At 44.3% G+C, this 24,239-nt stretch overlaps 1 protein-coding gene across 2 annotated transcripts in view; it reads left to right on the top strand.

The window, feature by feature from the left end:
- FAM168A (family with sequence similarity 168 member A) overlaps positions 1 to 10,246 on the top strand; it is a 93,912-nt gene extending 83,666 nt beyond the window's left edge. For both annotated transcript variants that reach the window (XM_075851323.1, XM_075851324.1), the window contains 3 exons: positions 78 to 252; positions 410 to 540; positions 3,713 to 10,246. In XM_075851323.1, the coding sequence (XP_075707438.1) occupies positions 78 to 252; positions 410 to 522 (288 nt within the window). In that variant the 3' untranslated portion in view covers positions 523 to 540; positions 3,713 to 10,246. The remainder of the gene's footprint in view (positions 1 to 77; positions 253 to 409; positions 541 to 3,712) is intronic.
- The last annotated feature ends 13,993 nt before the right edge of the window (positions 10,247 to 24,239 follow it).

The following is a 24,239-nucleotide window of genomic DNA, read 5'->3' on the forward strand; positions in this document are numbered from 1 at the left end:
CTGGTGGACTCTTCAGATGTGATGAGAGGGTTGTGGACTTGTAGGTGTTGACGTGTCTCATATTTGATGTTTTTTAGGGTGCATACTACACTCAGCCCATGTATGCGGCACAGCCCCACGTCATCCACCACACCACTGTGGTCCAACCAAACAGCATTCCTTCTGCAATCTACCCGGCCCCCGTAACTGCACCCCGAAGCAACGCGGTCACAATGGGCATGGTCGCTGGGACTACCATGGCCATGTCAGCAGGTAAGATCATCTCCTCTAATGGAACCTGTCGCTCTCCAGCTGTGAAACTACAACTCCCAGCATGCTGCAGGCTCCATTTGAGGACTACACAGACCCACAACAATCTAAAAATGTGCTGCAGACGTGACATCCGTAACCTTCTCCCGTCTACCATCAGGTACGTTGTTGACCACACCTCAGCACACTGCCATAGGAGCACACCCTGTCTCTGTGCCAACATACAGAGCCCAAGGGACCCCTACGTACAGCTACGTACCCCCCCACTGGTAATCCCGCTGGCCTGTCCGTGTAAGTACTGCAGCCTCAATCATTGTGCCGATCATAAATGACGTTAAGGGGACCCCTGCTGGACAGTTAGTGAACAGCAAGTCTTATTATAACCTGGTACTTAATTGTTGCTCGAAGGGATGCAACTTTTAAATACACTTTTGTGTTCCAGTTCCTCACCGTTTTCAAGACCTCTGCTTGCTGTCATTGAATGGGAACATTCATTGTTCACATCCAGAGCCTCAAAGTTGCAGAACTAATTTTTTTTAGTTCTACGTTAACCCCTTGGCGCAAAAAAGACGTGCTAGTACGTCCTGATGCGGGGGGGGGGGGTGGGGGAGTATGGTGGAACGCGCTGAGCGTGCTGTGTTTTACAGCTGACACCTGGGACTAACGGCCAGGAACAGCAATCGCGCCGGTTGCTCACACCCCCTCCCCCGGCAACGTGATAGGGGTCGGGGGTGGCAATGGTTGTCATGGCAACCCGGGGCCTAATGGCACCCAGGACTGCCTTCTCTCTGCCTCCATTATGCCCTGCTTCTGGCTTAATAGAAACCTGTAAAAACGACTATACACTGGAATATATTAGTATTGCAGTGTATTGTACCAGCGATCTAACTATCGCTGGTTCAAGTCCCCTAGGGGGACTAATAGAATTTTTAACAAAAAAGTAAAATAACGTTTTTAGTAGCGGGGAAAAAAAAATGAAAGGTTAAAAAAAACAAAAAAAAAAACACAAACCCATTTTATTCTAAAGTAATGTTAACCCCTTAGTGACCACTAATACGCCTTTTTACGTCGGTCACTAATGGGCTTTAGGCTAGGCTGACGCCTTTTCACGTTAGCCTAGTCTAAGTCCTGCACGGGTCTCCCGTGCAGGCAGGAGCCGGGGCTCTGCTGTCTGATGACAGCTGAGCTCCTGCTCCAACGCCCGCGATCGAAGTTTACTTTGATCGCGGCCGTTTAACCCGTTAAATGCCGCCGTCAATAGCGACCGCGGCATTTAACTTTGTTTACAGAGGGAGTGCGCTCCCTCTGTCACCCATCGGCGGCCCGCGAATGCAATCGCGGGTCTCTGATGGGGTGTCATGGCAGCCGGGGGCTTAATAAAAGCCCCGAGGTCTGCCCTGGACATATGCCTGTTAGGACGCGCCGGAGGCACGTCCTAACAGATTGCCTGTCAGATTTACACTGACAGGCAATAATGCTCTGGTATACGAAGTATACCAGAGCATTATAGCAGCGATCGGAACATTGCACAGTAAAGTCCCCTAGTGGGACTAATAAAATCAGTCATCAAAGTGAAATAAAGATTATTAATAAAAAGTACAGTAAAAAAATCCATTTTTTTCCATAAAAAGTGGTTTTATTTAGTAAAAGTGTAAAAAAAAATAAAAAGTACACATATGTGGTATCGCCGCGACCGTAATGACTCCATTAATAAAGTTAATATGTAATTTAAACCGCAAAGTGAACACCGTAAAAAAAAACGCAAAAAAACCATGGCGAAATCGCAATTTTTTTCCATTGCCCACAAAAAAAGTGATAATAAAAATGAATCAATAAGTCCCACGCACACCAAAACAGTACCAATCAAAACTATGTCTCGTCCCGCAGAAAACAAGCCCAAAAAATCACTACATTGATGGAAAAATAAAAAAGTTACGGCTCTTGGAAAGCGACGAGGCAAAAACAAATAATTTTAGTTCAAAAGAGTTTTTATTGTGCAAAAGTCGTAAAACATAAAAAAACCTCCACATATGAGGTATTGCCGTAATCGTACCGACCCATAGAATAAAGGTAACATGTTATTTACGTCGCATAGTGAACGGCGTCAATTTAAAAACGCATAGAACAATGGCGGAATTTCAGGTTTTTTTTATAATCCCCCCCCAAAAAGGTTAATAAAAGTTAATATAAAAATTATATGTACCCAAAAATGGTGCCATTAAAAAGCACAACTAATCCCGCAAAAAACAAGTCCTCATACAGCTATGTAGACGAAAAAATAAAAACGTTATAGCTCTTTGAATGCGACTATAGAAAAACGAATAAAATAGCTTGGTCATTAGGGCCTAAAATGGGCTGGTCACTAAGGGGTTAAAAAAAAAAAAACAAAAAAAAAAAAATTGGTATCGCTGCGTCCGCAAATGTCTGAACTATTACAATATGGCGTTATTCAACTCACGGTGAAAAATAAAACGAAAAAATCCCTGTTTTTTGTCACCGTGGCTCCCCAAAAATATGTAATAAAAAGTGATCAAAAAATTGTATTTACGATAAAATCTACGTCTCGTCCTGAAAAAAATGAGCCCTCACACCGCTCAATCCACGGAAAAATAAGTACGTTCCGGCTCTCAGAATGCGGTGAAACAAAACAATTTATTTTATTTTTTTTAACAAAAAGTTTTGGGTTTTTTTCAAGTAGTGAAATATCAAAAAAAAAGAAACTATCAATTTGGTATCACCGCAATCTTATTGAGCCGCAGAATAAAGTTAAGTTGTCGCTTTTACCGCGCGGTGAAAGCCGTAAAACCAAAACCCAAGAAACAATGGAGGAATCAGTTTTTTACAATTTCAGCCTGCAAAGAATTTTTTTTTTTTACGTTTCACGGTAAATTATATGGAACTTTAAATGCTACCAATAGAAAAAAATAAGCCGTCACGCCGCTCCACTGACGGACAAATAAGGCCCTGTTCACAGAGTTTTTTGACGCGGAAACCGCGCCCAAAAAATGGCCGAAAATGGCTCCCATTGATTTCAATGGGAGGCGGAGGCGTTTTTTTACCGCGAGCGGAAAAACCGTCTCGCGGTAAAATGAAGCGTCACGCCCTATCTTCAGGCGTTTACGCCTCTGACCTCCCACTGACCTCACTGGGAGGCAGAGAAAGCGTATTTCGCTGTGTATTTTGCACGTAGCGCTCAATGGGCGCGAGCGAAAATCGCGGCAAACGGCGTGCAGGCAGGTAAAAATCTGCCTCAAAATCTCAAAGCAGAATTTTCCGCCTTCAAAAAAAGCTCTGTGTGAACAGGGCCTAAGGGTTATGGCTCTTGGAAGGTGAGGGGTGAAAAATGAAAATCCCAAAATTGCTCAGTCCTGAAAGGGTTAAATAAGTATAACCAAAAAGCTTTATTGACAATTTGTGAGCTTTGCGATCCTCCGTCAGGGAATAACCGTTGTGTGTCTTGCAGGTCTGGAGTAAAACGTTGTATGCAAACTGCTCAAGTCTCACATCGGTGCTGGAACAACCGGCCGAACAAGATCAAAACAACGAAACCCGAAAGTGCAACGGTCACTTTAAATCTTCTTTTCAGTGTTTTTGTATAAAGCTGCTTTTTCTGTAACCTCTTTTGGTTTCCCACGTGTCACGCCACCGCCGAGCGCAGAGACCGCGCCTCCTCCACGGCCGCCGTTTCTCTGACGCTCGCGCCCTTAGAGGTTCCTCTTCTTTAACCATCGTTGTAAGATTATTTAACGCATTTGCAAAACTAGACGTTTCGTTTTTTAATTGTCCTTTTTTTTTTTTTTTTTTTATTTCCTCCCGGAATCCTTTTTCCTAAAAAGTTTTAAAAACGGTGTCTTCCAAAAACTGGAATTATGTCTAAAAAAAAAAAAAAACAGCATTTAGAACAATTTTTCAATTTAATTTTTTTTTTTTTTTCCCCCGTGAGGGTTGTCATAGGAAAACTGAATTTCCTTTTTTATGTCATTTTTTTTATTTTTACTTGCAATGATTTTCCAGGCTGCTATACTAGTTTTTCATGTGGGGAAAACTATCGGTATTATAATAATAATTGTATAATAGCCACCGGTTTCTGTAAAAGGACAAAACACCTTTGTGTCTGTAATTTCAATGTTTGTTTTTTTTTTTTTTGTTTTTTTTTTTTTTGTTTTTTTTTTTCTTTATTTCCTTTTGTGCTTTTTTTTTTTTTGTTTGTTTGTTTTTGTTTTTTTTTGTATGTTCTGTTTTTTTTGTTTTTTCTTTGGAGGGTGTCATCGCTGTAGGGAGACCTCTACACTACCACAACTGGGCAACCAGACAATCACAAATACACCACTACTATATACCCGACATCTGGCGATTGTAGTCGGCGCCAGGGGCCGCTCGCGGTCCGGTTTTACTCTCGTTATGACATGTTGTATTTGTGAGACCGTGTTACAGTAGAAAGCCTGAGTGTTCTGTAGATAGAACAATAAATACAAAGTTTTGCATGCGTGTTTAGGCATTGAAGATTATTTAGTCATAAACCGTTAGCCCTGCGGCCAACCAATGGCGGCGCGGCGGGCAAGACGCGGCGGACTTGTCTGTCTGGCCGCCACCGTTTCCAGTGAGGAGCGGGCCGCTCTGTCGCACGTTCTGATATTTGCCTCCGCGGCGGATAACACAGAGCCTTAGCCGTATTATTAACCCTTTCCTGACTGCAGATTTATTTAGCCGCGTGTTCGTTATACGTGACCGCCCCCAGCTCCTCCCCCTGCGCACAGGCACGACGTTACCTCAGCTTCGCACTGGATTTAAAACAAATCACAGCACGTCCGATCCGAATAGACAACTAAGCAATTTAATAGGATTTTTTTTTTTCCCTTTTTGGTTTATTTTTTGGGGAGAATATTGGACAATGTAGGAACGTAAATTTCCATAAATTGTCGTATCGCTAGTTATTGTTTAGTTAGAATCATTCACACGTATTCTGTACATACTGGCGAAATCTGGCTTTTTTTTTTTGGTGAAACCGCGTGTATCTTATGTAATATTGCAGAGATCTGTATTTACTGAGATATAAAGCTTATATAATACAACTCCCATCATCCGACCGTTATTCCCGAACATAGAGGTCCTGGGAAAATACTTTACTGATCTTACATTACATCCTGTTTTATACTCCAGTTGCAACCAGAGCTGCATTCGCTCCTGGCTTCCTGTTAGCACTGCTGGACCTTTTATTTGTAGCTGCTGGAACTATCACAGTGTCGAGTAGTGATTCTTTACCAGGAGTGGCATGACTACAACACTCAGTATGATCACATCAGCAGTTTAGGAGCCTGGCTAGGCTGCTGCAATAGGGAGGTGCTGATAGATTCCAAGCGGCGCCAGCAATTGCTGCTGCTCTCGCTGTGACTGGAGCATAAGGTATGATGTAACTCCAGATCAGCGCAACACAATGAAATAAGAGTAGTTAGAAAATGACTGCAGCACTGGGATCATCTAGGTGGAGTTTCTATGTTCTTACGGGTTTCCTCCGGGGTACTCCACTTTTCTCCCAAACTCTTAAATCGTCCTGGTGCGTAAAATAACGTCTCAATCCAGTGTCTGACAAATCAAGCTAGCCTAAGACACAAGGACCCCTCTCCCCGAGACGGCGATAAGCGACTACTCCTGAATATTGAAGTGTTGGTGAAGAAAGAGCTTACATGACAACTTTTTTCCCGTCATTGGAAATACTGTTCTGTTGCGTTCCCTTTATGGATTTCTTGGCACATTGATCGTTACTCAAACCAAGGAAACATTGCAATGTTCTGAAGATAAACGGGTTAATATTACTACTTCCCTTTACATTGGCGAGACCGGCTATAAATGCCACGCCGTATATTCACGTCTTGCTTTTAATTGGACGACCTGGGAATGGAGGAATATGGACGCGGTTTGTAATGTTTTGGGACCCGGCACTGACATAATAGCAATAAATTCTTGCGGTTCACCGGTTCAGGTCTTTCTTGCCGTGAAGGTACTTTCTACTTGCGCACAAACTTTTGCAATGGTACTTGATATAATAAAAATCATCGCATCACAATATTTCATTTCAGGCATCGGCAATAAAGCAAAGTGATTCTCTCCCCCCCCCCCCCCTTTTAAATACTAAAACTGTCCTAAAATTAAGCAGAAATTAGTTGATTTTCCCGAAAAAATAAATAAAAATGATATGTCCCCTCCTTTTGTGAAGTCGTCTTCTTTTCTATTCAGCAGTATCGGAGTGATGTGGACCTCTTACACGGAGGACGACCACTAATGGCAGCCTTTACATAGCCCGTAGGTATGCGGAATTACAACCTCCCTCCAACTCTGCATTGCCTAGGTGTCAGTCTTCACTGTCATTCTGGCATTTTATTCGTGAACAGTGTTTAAAATAGTGTTATTATGAAAGGACAGTTGACGATCCACAGAGAAGGTCATATTGGGGGTTAGTGCAGGTGATCTGTAATTGTAGGTAGCAAAAAGTTAATCCGTTTCTGTGTGAATTGATGTAGATGAATTGAAAAGAAGGAAAAATGTCAGCGTATAGAGGCAATTTAAAGGGTAAAGAGACAAAATTGGTGCGGGGTTTATCGTAGAAGGCTGAAACCCATCCTGATTGCTCGCTTTTTTTTTTTCTTATGTAGTTTTAAGAGGTTCTGGATTAGTCTGAAACAATTTCCTGACCATCAGATGCCGGATTAAAGGAATTCTTTTTTTTTTTTTTACCAAAATTATTCAATTTGTAGCAATCAATAGTTTATCATTCTGAAAATCGAGCTGCATAACTTAATTAAGAATGTAGATAACAAATTTGCATAAAATGGCCCCTCCAAGTGTCAATCAAATGTGGACTCTTGACTCCTAATAGGAGGAGTCCTGTTTCTAAGGAGTCAGACCTGTAAGGGAATCGGGTGACTACTTTTAGCTCTGCGGAGACATAGAGGACATATGTGACCAGCTATGGTCCAGCATCCCTTGTAGTCTAGCTGGGCTCTGCAGTTCTGAGTTAATGTGGCCTGTATGATGTAAAACTCTTTAAGTGTCCGATGTCGGTATAGGCGGTTTTTGAGAAATCTGTAGAAATCCACCATTGTGTCCAAAAGTAATTTATGTAAACCTGATAAACGTATTCTATATAGTGCAGTAGACGTTCTGTCATTGGAAAGTGTTATCTCCGAGGATGTCATAGTTTTAGGGCAGCGATCACAGGGAAAGAGGTAACCAAGCCGGCCGTACAGGAGTCGACGTCACCAATCCGACCTGCATTCTGATACTGCGTATTTTCTAAATACAAGTGATTAAATGCTACAATCACCACGTTTACTCTGTCACCACCAAGACAAATCTAAAGCAAGTCCCCGAGCTGTTGTGAAGGATGCAACAAATATCCATAGGTCGGAACAGTCGTTTTAGTAATGCTCATAATGAGAATCGATCTTGAGGTCAGAGTTTTTATTATACAAAGCTCCAAATCCCCTGCTTTCTTTCATACAGCCATAGAGTTACATAATAAATTTCCATCTCTGTATACATAGTTACTTCTCCCATTGAACCCAATGCTAGCTGTATAAATCCGCACATGAGCAGCTCCCCCTAGTGGTGGCTACAGGCAGCCGGAGGGGTTGGATAACCCATAGGTCAGGGTCCTCGATCACTATTGCATATATTCGCCATATTTGTAGGCTCCTTCGTGTTATTCAATGGAGCAATACGCACGAGCATAGTTTTCAGCTGTCCCTACACACAGCATATCCCGATTTTCGTCCCCAAAAATACTTCTCCCTTCTTTTTGATCAACGTGGATGTCCGTATTTGCATCTTACGCAATAATAGGAACGGATCCTTCCGAAGGTTGAAGCGAGTAAAACCCTGATGGAATACGGAGCCGAAATAAATCAAAACCAGCAAAACTACTATATTGTATATTTTTGAAAAATGGGGCTAGGCTGTCAGGGAATGATGGGAGTTGTAGTTGTGTAACTGGTGGAGAGTCACACAGATGGCGAACCATTGCCCTAAAAGAATTTCAATATATGTTCACATCGCATTAGGTCGGGAGGATTTCCTGACGTACCTCTCCGACGGAAGGCCGCGACATATACCGCTGTATAGGCGTACGTCGTCAATCGGTTCTCATAGGGGAAATTTTTTTTCCGTGCGGTATAGGCTTTTTGACTGTGGCCCTCTATTGGATAGCGTAGTCTACCACGCTATTCTATATGGAAAAAATAAAAAAAAACATATGCCCAAAGGATACCCATATGCGAGGAGAAAGGGGCCTATGTATATGTTGTCAAACGTAAGGATCTAACACCATGGGAGCAGAGACTTCGGGTTCTTACACGACCGGGTGTGGAATCCGTGGCAAGATAGGACCTGTTCTATTCACGGATCGGAGCATTGGGTCCGTGAAAAAACGGCCCGAGTGGCACTCGGTCGTGTGCAAGAGCCCTTACGGTAATGTTTGTCCCGGTAAATTCCCAAAAACTGACCACAAAGCTGCTAGCTGACGCGTTCCGCTCCTAATTTTTATTTCTTTTTGAAAAAGGTCAATAACAAAGGCGCGGACCGTTTCCTTCCACTAAACACGTCTATGGATCGATCTAAAGGGGAATACAAAGTAGTAATATCGGCGCAGTACGACATATATCCCATGACTACGCAGGCCCTTACCTATATATAATAGAAGATATATCTTTGCTTTACACATACTGTCATGGCAGGACTTGAATAAAAACGCGTATTAATAGTTTTCTCGGCCCGAATGTCAGCGTCTCGGAGCACACGTCAGCGCTTCACGAGACTGACGGGCTTGTATGACGAGTGTTTTCTCTTGTATTTTACGAGCCGTTAGTATTTCTTTATATTTTTCCGTTCAGTAATTTGACACTTTTTGTTAACCACAAGTGTTATTGAAGTTTTGTTTGAACAGTTTGTGTTTATTATACTTCTCTAGAGAAAATGTTGTGGTTACAGATCATTTCAGGACGCAAGACGGCGGCTTTCTGTTTTCTGGGCAGGAGCAACTAATAGGATTTTTTTATTAAGGCTTATTCACACGCTTAACAAAAAACGGCTGAAAATACGCAGCTGATTTCAAGGGAAAACCGCTCCTGATTTTCAGCTGTTTTTTTTTTAGCAACTCTCGTTTTTCGTTGCGCTTTTTACGGCCATTTTTGGAGCTGTTTTTCTATAGTCAATGAAAAACGGCTGCAAAAACGTCCCAAGAAGTCGCATGCACTTTTTCGCAGTCTTTTTACGTGCCGTTTTTGAAAAACGAGCGGTAAAAAAACGCCTCATCTGAACAGCGCCGTATTTCCCATCGAAATCAATGGGCCGATTTTTTTTTAATTTTTTTTTTTTTGCCGTTTTTCGGGACGTTTAAGGCCCAAAAAACGGCTGAAAATAGCCCGTGTGAACATACCCTAAAAGCCGCTGCAAAAACTGATGTAATCGCATTGTGCGGCTCGGCTCAAAAACTTTCAGCGCCCGTAGCGCAGCCGCATTTTAGCGTTCGTATTGCGAATGCAAGTCCCAGCCCGACCGCAGGTCTAATGACTCAAATTAACAGTTTCCTAAGGATCTTTCCATTGAATTGAAGGAGGCTGAGCTGCAGTACCGCACACAACCTACAGACGACGTGGCGCTGTTGTAGGAAGAAAACTGAATTTTTTTTTTTCTTTTAACGTTGCAATATTGTTTCTAAAAAAAATTTATTTCAAGAAAATTGAATTACGTCTTTTTCGGCTTTATTATTCGGACGGGATAAAATATATTAAGCAAAGAGTCTTCCAAGTATTGAGGCCCGGCGGCTCGCGGCGGGGGTTGTGAAGGCCGCAGCTCTTGTGTGTTGGTGAATATGAGGTGTAAATCTGTTTTTGTTCATTTCTAGATCTCCCCGAAACATTAAGCCAAGAGTTTGTAACTGTACGATATTTACTGTAAGATGTAGAACATTCAATAACTATTAAAATGTTTCCATAAAATCAAATCTGGTTTATTTACATTATTTACATGCTCGACACACCCAAGAGGAGACCTCAACCCCCGTGGAGTCGGCCCCGGTGCCAACAAATAGATCATTTAAAGGGCCAGCGGCGTTTTTTTGGGACTTGGTAGTTTTTTCAAACATGTGTCGTCCCTAGAATCTCTGTGGCTTTTTCCACTTTGAATCTTGTAGCAAAAACGCGACACTGTAACGTAACTTAGGGCCTGTTCACATCAGCGTCGGCTTTCCGTTCCGGGGTTCCGTCTGAGGTTTCCGTCGGGTGAACCCCGCAACGGAAAGTTAAACTGAAACCACAGCTTCCGTTTCCGTCACCATTGATCTCAATGGTGACGGAAACATTGCTAATGGTTTCCGTTTTACCCACTGAATCAATAGCGCAGTCAACTGCATTTTTGAGTCCGTTGGAAAAACGTAAACCTGCCGGAATGGGGACGTACGGAAACCATTAGCCATGTTTCTGTCACCGTTGATATCAATGGCGACGGAAACGGAAGCTGTGGTTTCAATTTGACTTTCCATTGCGGGGGGTTCACCCGACGGAAACCTCAGACGGAACCCCGGAACGGAAAGCCAAAGGTGACGTGAACAGGCCCTGGTCTGTGGGACAAGGGCGTAGCTAAAGGCTCATGGGCCCGGTGCAAAACTCCTTCTTGCCCCCTTCCCACCCAACTTCTCCTGGCTGACGGCCTGCCGCTTTCAGCTGAATCACTGGGTCTCCTAAGTGACCAATTGATCCAGCGCTACCAGCCAGGGGCTTCACTAAGGTTTTAAAGCATCGGGCAATATATATATATATATATGTGTGTGTGTATATATATTTATATTTGGAGACCGCGTATCTATAGGACTACGACCCTTTAGCTATGCTACTGGATAGGATTAGATACAGACCTTCAGCATACATTATTACACATGATAGGCTTAGCTACATGGCCCAGCAGACCGAATCACCCATGGTAGAATTAGATACAGGGTCCAGCAGACAGTATCACACATGATAGGATTAGATACAGGGTCCAGTAGACAGTATCACACATGATAGGATTAGATACAGGGTCCAGCAGACAGTATCACACATGATAGGATTAGATACAGGGTCCAGCAGACAGTATCACACATGATAGGATTAGATACACAGCTCAGCAGACAGTATCACACATGATGGGATAAGATACACAGCTCAGCAGACAGTATCACACATGATAGGATTAGATACACAGCTCAGCAGACAGTATCACACATGATAGGATTAGATACACAGCTCAGCAGACAGTATCACACATGATAGGATTAGATACACAGCTCAGCAGACAGTATCACACATGATAGGATTAGATACACAGCTCAGCAGACAGTATCACACATGATAGGATTAGATACACAGCTCAGCAGACAGTATCACACATGATGGGATAAGATACACAGCTCAGCAGACAGTATCACACATGATGGGATTAGATACACAGCTCCGCAGACAGTATAACACATGGTAGGCTTAAATACATTGCCCAGCAGACCGTATCACACATGGTAGGATTAGATACAGGGCCCAGAAGACCGTATCACACATGGTAGGCTTAGATACATGGTCCAGCAGACAGTATCACGCATGACCTTAGATACAGGGTCCAGCAGACTGTATCACACATGGTAGGCTAAGGGCTCATGCGCACGATCGGGTTATTGCGGCCGCAATTCACCCGCAAATCTGTGGGTGAATTGTGATCCCATTCATTTCTATGGGCCCATGCACACAACAGTGGTTTCCACGGTCCGGGCATTGCCCAGTAGCCTGGACCGCAAAAAGATAGGACATGTCTTATTACGGCTGCGTTTTGCGGTCCAGGCTCATTGAAATATATGTGCATGGCCCGTGATGTGCGGGCAGCCCGCGGGTGACACTCCCCGACCATCCCAGCCGCAAATCACGGGCCGTGCACACCACTACGGTCGTGTGCATGAGCCCATAGATACAGGGCCCAGCAGACCGTATCACACCATGTATCTAAGCTTACCACAAGGTAAGGGTAAGTATACTGTTACTATAGGGGTTGTGTAGTTTACTACAGTAACTAGATGTGGTGTGAGGGGCCGTGGGGCCCCTGGCTTCGAGAGCCGGTTGCGATTGCTTCATCCCCTATAGCTACTGTTGTGGGATCGGCCCGCGTGCACGAGGCTTACAAATCTGTTAATAAAGACGGATGATTTTGGAAAAAGAAAGTTTAGTAAATTTATTAAGTCTTACAAACCATACAATGCCAGATAAGACGTAAGCAAGGGGCGATAATCTGCAAGACACACCCAGAAGTCCGTACTGGACAGCACATACAAAAGTCAAAGGAAAACGGTAAAAAAAAAAATACTAATCGGTTAGAAGTCCACGTAGACCTCGCTATAACCACGGGTAGCGCCATTATTAATATAAACCGCCGTTAAACGTGATCAATGAGGGGAAGTTTGGCTGCAATTTGTGCAGTATAAGGGGATTACACCCGGGGGGTGAGCGACTGGCGAAAACCAGCAAAGCCCCAAGTGGCTTCATTCACGCCTGCGTCGGGAACCCACAAACGGAAACAATAGCTTTCCCTTGCCGTTACCGTTGATTTCAATGGTAACTCTTCCATTGCTAATGGTTTCCGTTTGTCTTCGCTCCGTAAGGTTTTCGTTTTTTATAGCACTGTCGACTACGCTATTGATTCTGTAAAGAAAACGGCAACCTTACACAACGGTGTCAAACGGAAGAGTTACCATTGAAGTCAATGGGAGCGCTAACGGAAAGCTATGGTTTCCGTTCGTGGGTTTGCCTGACGGAACCCCGATGCAGGTGTGAACGAAGCCGAAGACCTGCAAAATCGGAATAACAAAAATCATCTTCACCAAAAACCTGCAATACAAATTATGGGTTAGAAACCGTGGACAGGAAAGAGATGGTATATCGGCGTTATGAAGGCGGCACCGGCGGGAGAAACACTGTATTATCAGGAATTGTCCTTGGGAGCCAAATTTGCTAGATGTGATCTTCGGGAGGCAGACCCTGCTGGAGGGGACCCCTAGGTATCCGGGGAGTCGGCTCTATGTTGTATTGAGTTAGAGACCAGGGTCCACCACGCAGGTTGGTCTAGACAGTCCCAGAGGTTCACAAAAAGAGGACAAGCCCGCGGCTGTGCGCGCCGTATCTGCTCCCCATGTGGAATCGATAAGAGAATGGAGATATAGTTTCCTTTGGCCGGGTTCCCACGTAGCGTAAACGCTGCGGAATTTTCACAACGGAATTCTGTGCGGAAATTCCTCAGCGTTTACAGTAGCAGCGAAGTGGGTGACATTCAGTAAGGGTTTGTTCACACAGCTTATTTTCAGGCTGATTTTGGAGCAGTAAAGCCAAGTTTTAGGCGATGTTCACACGCTTCACAAAAAACGGCAGTAAATACAGAACTGTTTTCATGGCAAAACCGCTCCTGATTTTTCAGCCGTTTTTTTTAAGCAACTCGAGTTTTTTACATTTTTTTTTTACGCCCGTTTTTGGAGCTGTTTTTCTATTGAGTCAATGAAAAGCGGCTCAAGAAGTGACATGCGCTTCTTTTTCGCGGGCGTTTTTTTACACGGCCTTTTTTCAAAATGGACACATAAAGAAACGCCCGGCCGGGTTCTGGCTCCGATTTTTTTTTTTTTTTTTTTTACGGCCCGAAAAACGTCTGAAAATAAGCTGTGTGAACATACCCTTACTCTCCAAAATACACTTGAAATAAGCCTGCAAACCGCTTCCCATTGATTTCAATGGTAAATACACGGCGCTGTTCACATGAGGCGTATTTTTACGCTGCTGAATTTAAAAAAATGCCTCGTAAAAAGTAGCATGTCACTACTTGAGCCGTTTTTGGAGCTGATTTTAATAGGGTCAATTCAAAAACCGCTCAAAGATCAGAGGATGTTTTCCCTTGAAAACAGCTCCGTCATTATCGGCTGTTTTTGACTTTGCGTGTGAACATAATTAAACCAAAAAAGAATACCTATATATTTCAAGGTCATATATCAATAAGTATAGTTACACATATGGGACCCCATGCATAGAAACACCAAAAAGTTATCCCTACATGCTGCAATAAGACCAAATCAAACGTATCGTAGAAAGATACAAAAAGACTTTATTCAGGACAAACAACACAGTTGTCAAAGACACTTTAAAAATTAACACCCATAAAAACAATGTACAATCAGTACAAAGAAATAGACAGTGTTGAATATAAGGCAGGGCAAACAATGGTGGTACTATGCATACTATATCATAGAATATGAAGTATGTACCATGGGTATAAATATACTAATACCAATATTACACAGCCTATTACCTACAGCAGGGGTCTCAAACTCGGCAGGGTAATTGGGCCGCATATAGAAAAAATGGGAAGTTGACGGCCGCATTACTTTCAAATTTGATACAATACAAAATTATTGTTAATCAATTAGTTATTTGAACTACTATAACACTATATTACTATAATAATAGGGCAAGGTTTAAAATTTGAGATATTTCTCCACGTGCTTATTTCAACAATCCAGCTTTCCAGTTTAAGTGTCGCTAAATGCAGTCCGGCGGCTCAGTTAGCACACGTCAAGATTGGGCAGCCCCTTTTTTTAGATGGTGCCGCAGTGCCCTCTGTGGATGCTGCCGCAGTGCCCTCTGTGGATGCTGCCGCAGTGCCCTCTGTGGATAATGCAACACACCCCTAGATAAGGCCACAGTGCCCTCTGTAGATAAGGCCACAGTGCCCTCTGTAGATAAGGCCACAGTGCCCTCTGTAGATAAGGCCACAGTGCCCTCTGTAGATAAGGCCACAGTGCCCTCTGTAGATAATGCCAGTATCCTCTTCAGATATTGTCACACACCCACTTGTAGATAACGCCACAGTGCCCTCTGTAGAGGCTGCCACAGTGCCCTCTGTAGAGGCTGCCACAGTGCCCTCTGTAGAGGCTGCCACAGTGCCCTCTGTAGAGGCTGCCACAGTGCCCTCTGTAGAGGCTGCCCCAGTGATGTCAGGGGCTTGCCCAGAGCTGGAGTCCCAGGCAGAGCGCTAGTAGGCTCTTCCTGGGACTCCAGCTGTGCTCCTGACATCACTAGGACTCCTGCTCTGGGGAAGCACCTGACATCATTGTCGATGTATGGACAGCGAGGTCAGAGGCTTCCCCAGAGTCCCGGAGCAGAGCCGATAATAGCGCTCTGCCCGGGACTCCGCTCTGGGGAAGACCCTGACACACTGTCCATATATGGGCAGCGATGTCAGGGAATTCCACAGAGTCCCGGAGCAGAGCCGATACTAGCGCTCTGCCCGGGACTCCGCTCTGGGGAAGACCCTGACACACTGTCCATATATGAATATAATGGTGGTTTCTCTTGGCTCAAATACCCACAAAATCTCTCTCAGACCGGAGCAGGCAAAACTAAATTGGGTATGATCCAACAAATACCCTAAATAACAAATATAAAGTACAGTGAAGTTTACCGCTCAGACGGCACTGGTAACAGTCCAATATCATTCAGTATGGGCTCTCTCCCAGAAAAATGCAGTGAACAGTCCGCAATCCAATGAGGGTGTGGATGGTAATTCTTATCCTTGTAGTTCCACCAAGCTCCTTATCGTCTCTCTCCACATTCAAAGAACTCCTGGTAGGAAAAGGATCTTATGTCTAGAAGTAACAAGAAATAAAAGCATCAAGGTAAGTAAAAATCTTTACAATTTCTAGGCGGCACGCCAAACACTCTCGCCCGACCCTGGGTTTCGCCCTTCCGGCTTCCTCTGGGGCATCCGCAGATATGTCAGGGAATTCCGCAGCGTCCCGGAGCAGAGCCTATACTAGCGCTCTGCCCGGGACTCCGCTATGGGGAAGACCCTGACACACTGTCCACATATGGGCAGCGATGTCAGGGAATTCCACAGAGTCCCGGAGCAGAGCCGACACCAGCGCTCTGCTCGGGACTCCGGCTCTGGGGAAGCCCCAGACATCGCTGTTCATATGTGGACAGCGATGTCAGGGAATTCCACAGAGTCCAGGAGCAGAGCCGACACCAGCGCTCTGCTCCGCTCTGGGCAAGACCCTGACACACTGTCCATATATGGGCAGCGATGTCAGGGAATTCCAGAGTCCCGGAGCAGAGCCGACACCAGAGCTCTGCTCGGGACTCAGGCTCTGGGGAAGCCCCAGACATCGCTGTTCATATGTGGACAGCGATGTCAGGGAATTCCAGAGTCTCGGAGCAGAGCCGATACTAGCGGCTCTGAGTCCCGCGGGCCGCAGATGACACCCCCAGGGGCCGCATGCGGGCCGTGTGCTTGAGACCCCTGACCTAGAGTATGACCACAAAACATATATGGTAACAATCATAGGGAAACCATTAAAACGTCATGACACGCATACCAGAACCCACCTTGAGCAATTCCACTGCCACAACACTGTCAGAACACCCCAACGCGCGTTTCGCACCTGGCTTTGTCAGGGGGGTGCTGGAAGAGTGTGACCAGAGGATTTAAATAGGAGGTACACAGCTGAAAAGTGTACCACACTTACTTGTCCATAGGAAGTTCAGCTGGCGCCTGCACGAGGAGAGGCGGCACCTCAATCACGCAGTCCACGGCGTCCGGAAGTGAGCAGTGCGGCAGCCGCACAGAGCTCAAGTCCATGTTGCGCCGTAGACTAGGCCGTCGCAGTTGCCCATATCCAATGATAGAAAGCGGTATGTATACAGGAGCACCATTTAAAATTTAGAGGAATACATTTTCAAGACAGCAAGAGTATTGTGGATGAGAACCTGCTCTGACATTAAGAATATATATATATAATACCTCGATAATTAATTCCAACAAATAAAGATATGGCAATAACAGATCAAGCACTAAATTATACAGAAAAAGTGTGCAGAGGGGGATCCAATGGATGCCTAGGAGCCCACTGTGCACACAATAGCAGATGGTTTAAGGTGAAATATCACCATATAGATATATATATAGAATTATATGACAAAACGTTATATTCAAGCCACATTGGATAGATGGACCAAAAATAAAAAAGTGAGAAGACATATGGATAGAAAAAAGCATATGATGATTAAACCGTGATGAAACAAAACATCCATCCCTGTTATAATGCAATCACAAAATGACAAAATATAGAGACAATTCACTTAACCCCTTAATGACCGGGCCATTTTGCGCGTTAATGACCTTTGGATTATTCTTTGTTTTTTCACGGCCGCGTTCCAAGAGTCGTAACTTTTTTTTTATTCCGCCGACATAGCCGTATAAGGGCTTGTTTTTTGCGGGACGAGTTGTATTTTGTAATTGTACCATTTTTAGATGCTTATAATATATTGATTAACTTTTATTAACTTTATTTTAGGAGAGAATTGAAAATAAGCAGCTATTCCAGCATTGATTTTCACGTTATAAGTTTACGCTGTTTACTATGCAGCGTAAATAACATGTTAACTTTAGTCTATGGGTCGGCACGATTACGGGGATACCAAATATGTAAAGGTTTTATGTTTTTTCTACGTTTGCACAATAAAAAGCCTTTTAGAAAAAAATTACTTGTTTTTGCATCGCCGCGTTCCAAGAGCCGTAACGTTTTTATTTTTCCGTCGATGTGGCCGTATGTGGGCTTGATTTTTGCGGGCCAATGTGTAGTTTTCATTAGTACTATTTTGGGGTACATAGGACTTATAGATTAACTTTTATTGAATTTTTTATGGGGGGAATGGGAGAAAAGAGAGAATTTTGCCGTTGTTTTTTGCGTTTTTTTTGGACGCCGTTCATCCGGCGGTTTAATTAATGTGTTCATTTTATTGTTCAAGTTGTTACGATCGCGGGGATACCATATATGTGTATGTGTGATTTGTTTTGACACTTTTACTAAATAAAACCACTTTTCGTTTTATTTGATTTTCACTGTAATTATTTTTTATTTTTTTTCACCAACTTTATTTAACTGATTGACATTTTTTTTTAAAGTCCCACCAGGGGACTTCACTATGCGATGTGCCGATCGCATATATAATGCTTTGGTATACTTAGTACAGTGTAAAACTGACAGGCAACCTGTTAGGTCATGCCTCTGGCATCGCCTAACAGGCAGATGCTGAAGGCAGACCTGGGGGTCTTTGTTAGACCCCCGGCTGCCATGGAAACCCGACGGCGACCCGCGATTTGTTTGCGGGGGCGCCGTTGGGGTGACAGAGGGAGCTCCCTCCCCCTGTCAAACACATTAGATGCCGCTGTCACTATTGACAGCAGCATTTAATGGGTTAAACTGCCGGAATCGCAGCGCGCTTCGATTCTGGCTGTTGCAGCAGGAGCCAGGCTGTGTAGAACAGCCGTGCTCCTGCCGCTGATCGCGTGGGTACAGTGACGGTACCCGCAACATCACAGGACGGATACATCCGTCCTCCTGCGCGAACTAGCAGCTGCTGAGGACGGATATATCCGTCCTTCGGCGTTAAGAGGTTAAGAGATAGTTATACCAAGTCAAAAGCAAAAATATTATTATTGCCGCCTAGTCCAACATCTCATAGCAACGAAGTCATATAAAAACAGGTTAAGAAAAACCAATCACGACATCCAACTATTACAAATGAGGTTGTCTCAGAAACCACATATACATCAGACAATGTGATATAACTATCCTCATGTGCCTCCGATACAACCATGCGCCTCGATATAACCATACGCCTCATACACCTCCGATATAACCAAGTAGAGTCCGCTCTGAAATTACAAGCAAAAAATAAATGATAAATCCTCCCTACACACAAAAGGATAAAACATAACAGAGGTCGGCACCTACTAGAGATTCACATTATAAAAACGGAGCAAAACTAACCATTTCATTTAACCCCTTAGGGAAAACGGTCTGTAGCTTCACAATCCATTTACATTCGCGTTGGGCAAGGATTCTCTGAACATTACCCCCTCTGTTTCCTAAGGAGATCTTATCAATGCCCCTAAAAGTGAGGTGTCTCCAATTACCTTGGTGGTGATCGCGGAAATGGCGCTGTATCGGTTTGAGTTTGCTTAGTTTTTCAGGATCATCAGTTTTCATGGCTCCCTTTATATCCCTTATATGTTCAAGGATTCTCACACGAAGTTCTCTAGAAGTGAGACCCACATATATTAGTCGACATGGGCAATTAGCATAATAGACCACAGCAGTTGAGCGACACGTGATATTTTGCCAGATCTTATATTCTCTCGACCCAGAAGAGTCACTAAAATGTAGAGATCTAGTCATTAGAGAGCATGCCCCGCAGTCACCACAGGGGTATGATCCCCACTTAGGTCCTCTAGAATTGAATATAAATCCTGAGGTAGGGGCTACATAATAGCTCCTGACCAATATATCCCTTAGATTACGTGATCTGCGTAGTCACAAGGGGATAACCTGATAGCGCTACACTCAAGTCCATATCAGTATGGAGGATCGGCCAGAACCTCTCAAAAATTGATTTCATTTCTCTCCATTGGGCGTGATATCCAGTGATAAAACTTACCTCTTCGCTGCTGTTCTTTTTCTTACGTTTGGGTATGAGTAGATCGCTTCGTTGCGTATTTTTAGCGCTCATATATCCTTGCTCAATATCCATAGATTTATAACCTCTAGCACGAAACCTCTTTGAGAGGTCAGAGGCCTGATTCTCAAAGGCTGACTCAGTGGAACAAATCCGGCGTGCTCTTAAAAATTGTCCCGTTGGAACTGCTCTCAATGTCTGTGGGGGATGAGATGATTTAGCATAAAGGAAGGAGTTAACTGATGTCGTTTTCCTAAAAATATCAGTGACAATTGATCCGTCTATGTCACTAGTGAGTCTGATGTCAAGAAACTCAATATCCGTCCGACTCACTTTGGAAGTCAAACGGATATTGAGCCGGTTGACATTCAGATCACCAAGAAACCTGTCAAGCTTCTCGCTCTCACCATGCCAGAGGAAAAGTATGTCATCGATGAAGCGCATCCAAATCAGGACGCCTCCATCATCAGCATCAGGTAGTTGTAAATTCTGCTCCCAATAGCCAAGAAAAAGGTTGGCATATGAGGGCGCACAAGTCGCCCCCATTGTCACACCCCTCTTTTGTAGGAAGTAACGATCTTTAAAAAGGAATAGATTGTGATGTAAAACAAAATCGAATTATAGAATCAGCAGGTCAATGAGATCAGGTTCCAAGTTGGTCCCATTTAAATAGAATCTGACAGCTTCAATGCCATGTTTGTGTTCAATTGAGGTCACATGTCACAAAAAAGTCTTCATGACCCATGAAAACCCCCTCTAACCTATTCAACACATCCGTAGAATCAGGAATGTACGAAGGTAATTCACTCACAAGGGGTTTAAGATAATGATCAATGAAGCGACATACAGTTTCACATAAACTTCCATTGGCCGAAACTTCCCGGAGGGTCCTCAAGATTTTTGTGGACCTTAGGGAGTAGATACAGGGTTGCTAAGATGGGTTTATCAACAATCAGACCTTCAAGTGTGGTCTTGGGTATAATGTTGGATTCAAAAGCCTTCCATAAAATGTTGTCTAATTGGATCTTAAAACTGCCAAGAAGACATCCATCCAATTTTTGATAGCATGACCCATCATTGAGCTGTCTAAAGGCTTCTCTCTCAGATTTTTCAATAGGCCAAAATACCACATTTCCACTCTTGCCAGCTGGCTTGATAACCACCGTTGTGCCCCATTTAAATTGTCATGTGTACGATGTGAAGACAATTTACTCAATTCATTAGTGACAAGTCTCGCAAAAGTGTCAACTGCAGGACACATTGACAAGGGAGGAAATGTGGTAGAGCGCCCCCTAACTCCCAGAGGGAATTTATGTTCAACAATTGGCGTTTGAAATAACAAAGCGTGTGAACATAGCCTAATACCCACGCTGCGGAAGGAACCCGCGGCGTAAACTTTAATAAATTGACCTGCGGTGCAGAATTTAATTCAGTGTCAATTTATGCTGCGTTTTCATTGATTTTCTGCTGCGGTTTTCCCCACTGAATTCAAAACCCGCAACAGAAACCCATGTTTTGCGACTTTTGCAGCGTTTACGCCACAAAAATCGCAACGCCGGAAAATAAAAAACAACAAACATACTTACCCAGAACGCACTCCTCCTCCTTCGTGCAGTCCCGTCTCCTGGGATGACCTATCCCATGTGACCGCTGCAGCCAATCACAGCCTGCAGCGTCACACGCCCAGGAGGCCGGCGCGGACGTCCGAGGAGGGAGGGGGTGAATGTGCGCTTAATTATGCAGCGGAATTTCTGTCCAAAAAAAATCGCATCACATTGTGGTGCGATTTTTTTCGGACGGAAAGACCTGCGGTTTCCAGGTCGGACACACTGCGTAGTTTTTATGCAGCGTATCCGTCCTGTGGGAATCCGACATTGAGTGAAGAGCGCAGCAGAGTCTGCCGAGGTAGAAAGAAACCGGCACTCCGTTAACCTGCAAGGACGGCATTTTCCGTGTTTTGCTAGAAGGGTATCGCGCAGTTTGTAAATTTGCACGCTACGGTCTAGCAGGGTCAGCATTTCTTGGTCAAGCAAACCCGAACATATCAGTACGTCAACAGAAACAGTAAAGTGTAAGGCTGAGTTCACACGTGGCGGATACACTGCATAAAAGCACACAGCGCATCCGCCCTGTGCCCCGCAGGGAATTCCCGGCGAAAAAGTGCAACAATTAGCCGGCAAGCCAGGAGACCGCTGCAGCGGCGGCCACATGAGATGAAGCGTACGTTTTGTTTTTTTTTGGTTTTTTTCTCAGTTCCGGTTTTTGTGGCGGAATTGCTGCGAAGCCGGCGCAAAAAACAGAACAACTGCAATTTGATGAGGGATTTAATTTCCCCATTGAATTCAACATATAAGCAGCGTTTACGTAAAAACACGCTGCGGAGGTGTTTCCGCTCAGTATTTCCGCAGCGTGTGGATGAGCCTTGTTCCATCTCATCTACTTTGCTGCTACTCTATTTGCTGCGGATTTTTCGCAACGAATTCCGTTGTGAAAAATCTGCAGTATTTACGCAACGTGTGAACTGGCCCCAAGAAAGATTTTCTGTCCTTCCGAGCCTCCGTGCTCCTTTTCTGCGCTCAGATTAGTGGTAATTCTGCCTTGAGCTCAGGACTGGGTATGTGAAGCAGTCTGGTTGCTAGGGACATGTTGCATGACAACCCCATTGAAAGCCGGTGGTTGTTAGGCCGTGTATCCCTAGCAGCCGGACTGTCACCCGTACAGATATAATGGAATTTATATTGTGGATACTGCAGGTTTTCCTGACAGGCAATCTATTAGACCCCATGCACACGACCGTAACACCGGTTTTACGGACCCGTCGGTTCTATTGGTTGCGGACACATTTCTGTAGCGCTACGGATGGGTGTCCGTGCCGTAGAACCGTGCCGGGAATTATGGAGCATGTCCTATTTTGTATGGGAGCATGGCCTGTTCCCGCAATAGTGGTCTGTGATTACGGGCACGGTCGTGTGCATGGGGCCTAAGACAGACCCTAATAGGCTAATCGATATGCCAGTCTTGGGGTTCTTTGTTGGGCCCGTGACTGTCATGACCACCCATTCACACTTAAAGGGTCTCTGTCACCACATTATAAGTGCCCTATATTGTACATGATGTGATCGGCGCTGTAATGTAGGTGACAGCAGTGTTTTTTATTTAGAAAAACGATCATTTTTGACGGAGTTATGACCTATTTTAGCTTTATGCTAATTAGTTTCTTAATGGACAACTGGGCGTGTCTTACTTTTTGACCAAGTGGGCGTTGTGGAGAGAAGTGTATGACGCTGACCAATCAGTGACCAATCAGCGTCATACACTTCTCTCCATTCATTTACATAGCACTGATCTTATTACATCACTATGTGCAGCCACATACACACACTATTAGGCTGGGTTCACACGACCATGTTATGTCCGTAATGGATGGAACGTATTTCGGTCGCAAGTCCCGGACCGAACACAGTGCATGGAGCCGGGCTCCTAGTATCATAGTTATGTACAATGCTAGGAGTCCCTGCCTCTCCGTGGAACTACTGTCCCATACTGAAAACATGATTACAGTATGGGACAGTTGTCCTGCAGCGAGGCAGGGACTCCTAGCATCGTACATAAACTATGATACTAGGAGCCCGGCTCCCTGCAGTGTGTTCGGTCCGGGACTTGCGTCCAAAATACTTTCCGTCCATTACGGACATAATGTGCTTGTGTGAACCCAGCCTTAGAGTATGTGCACACGACCAATTTTCCGGCGTATTGGAGGCGTTTTACACCTCGAATTACGCCTGAAAAGACGGCTCCAATACTTCGGCAAACATCTGCCCATTGCTTGCAATGGGTCTTACGATGTTCTGTGCAGACGAGCTATAATTTTACACGTCGCTGTCAAAAGACGGCACGTAAAATTACGGCCGCGTCAAAGAAGTGCTGGACACTTCTTGGGACGTAATTGGAGCCGTTTTTCATTGACTCCAATGAACAGCTCCAATTACGTCCGTAAAAGACGCCGCGAAAAATGCGAGTACATGCAAAAATGTCTGAAATTCAGGAGCTTTTTTCTCCTGAAAACAGCTCCGTAATTCAGACGTATTTGACGTTGCCGTGTGAACATACCCTAACGTTACTCAAGTGTCCTGACAGTGAATAGACATCGCTACCAGCCAGGACGTGATGTGTATTCAGAATCCTGACACTTCGGTAACATTTGTTTGAGATTTACAGCAAGGCAAGCGTAATCTCGTTTTAAATGACAGGTTACATCGTAATCTCGCGAGATTACGTTTGCCTTGATGTAAATATCACACAGACGCTACAGAAGTGTCAGGATTCTGAATAGACATCACATCCTGGCTGGAGGTAATGTATATTCACTGTCAGGACACTTGAGTAATGTTAGTGTGTGTGTATGAGGCTGCACATAGTGAT

The sequence above is a fragment of the Rhinoderma darwinii genome, chromosome 2 (genome assembly GCF_050947455.1).
Source record: "Rhinoderma darwinii isolate aRhiDar2 chromosome 2, aRhiDar2.hap1, whole genome shotgun sequence".
Lineage (NCBI taxonomy): Eukaryota > Metazoa > Chordata > Amphibia > Anura > Rhinodermatidae > Rhinoderma > Rhinoderma darwinii.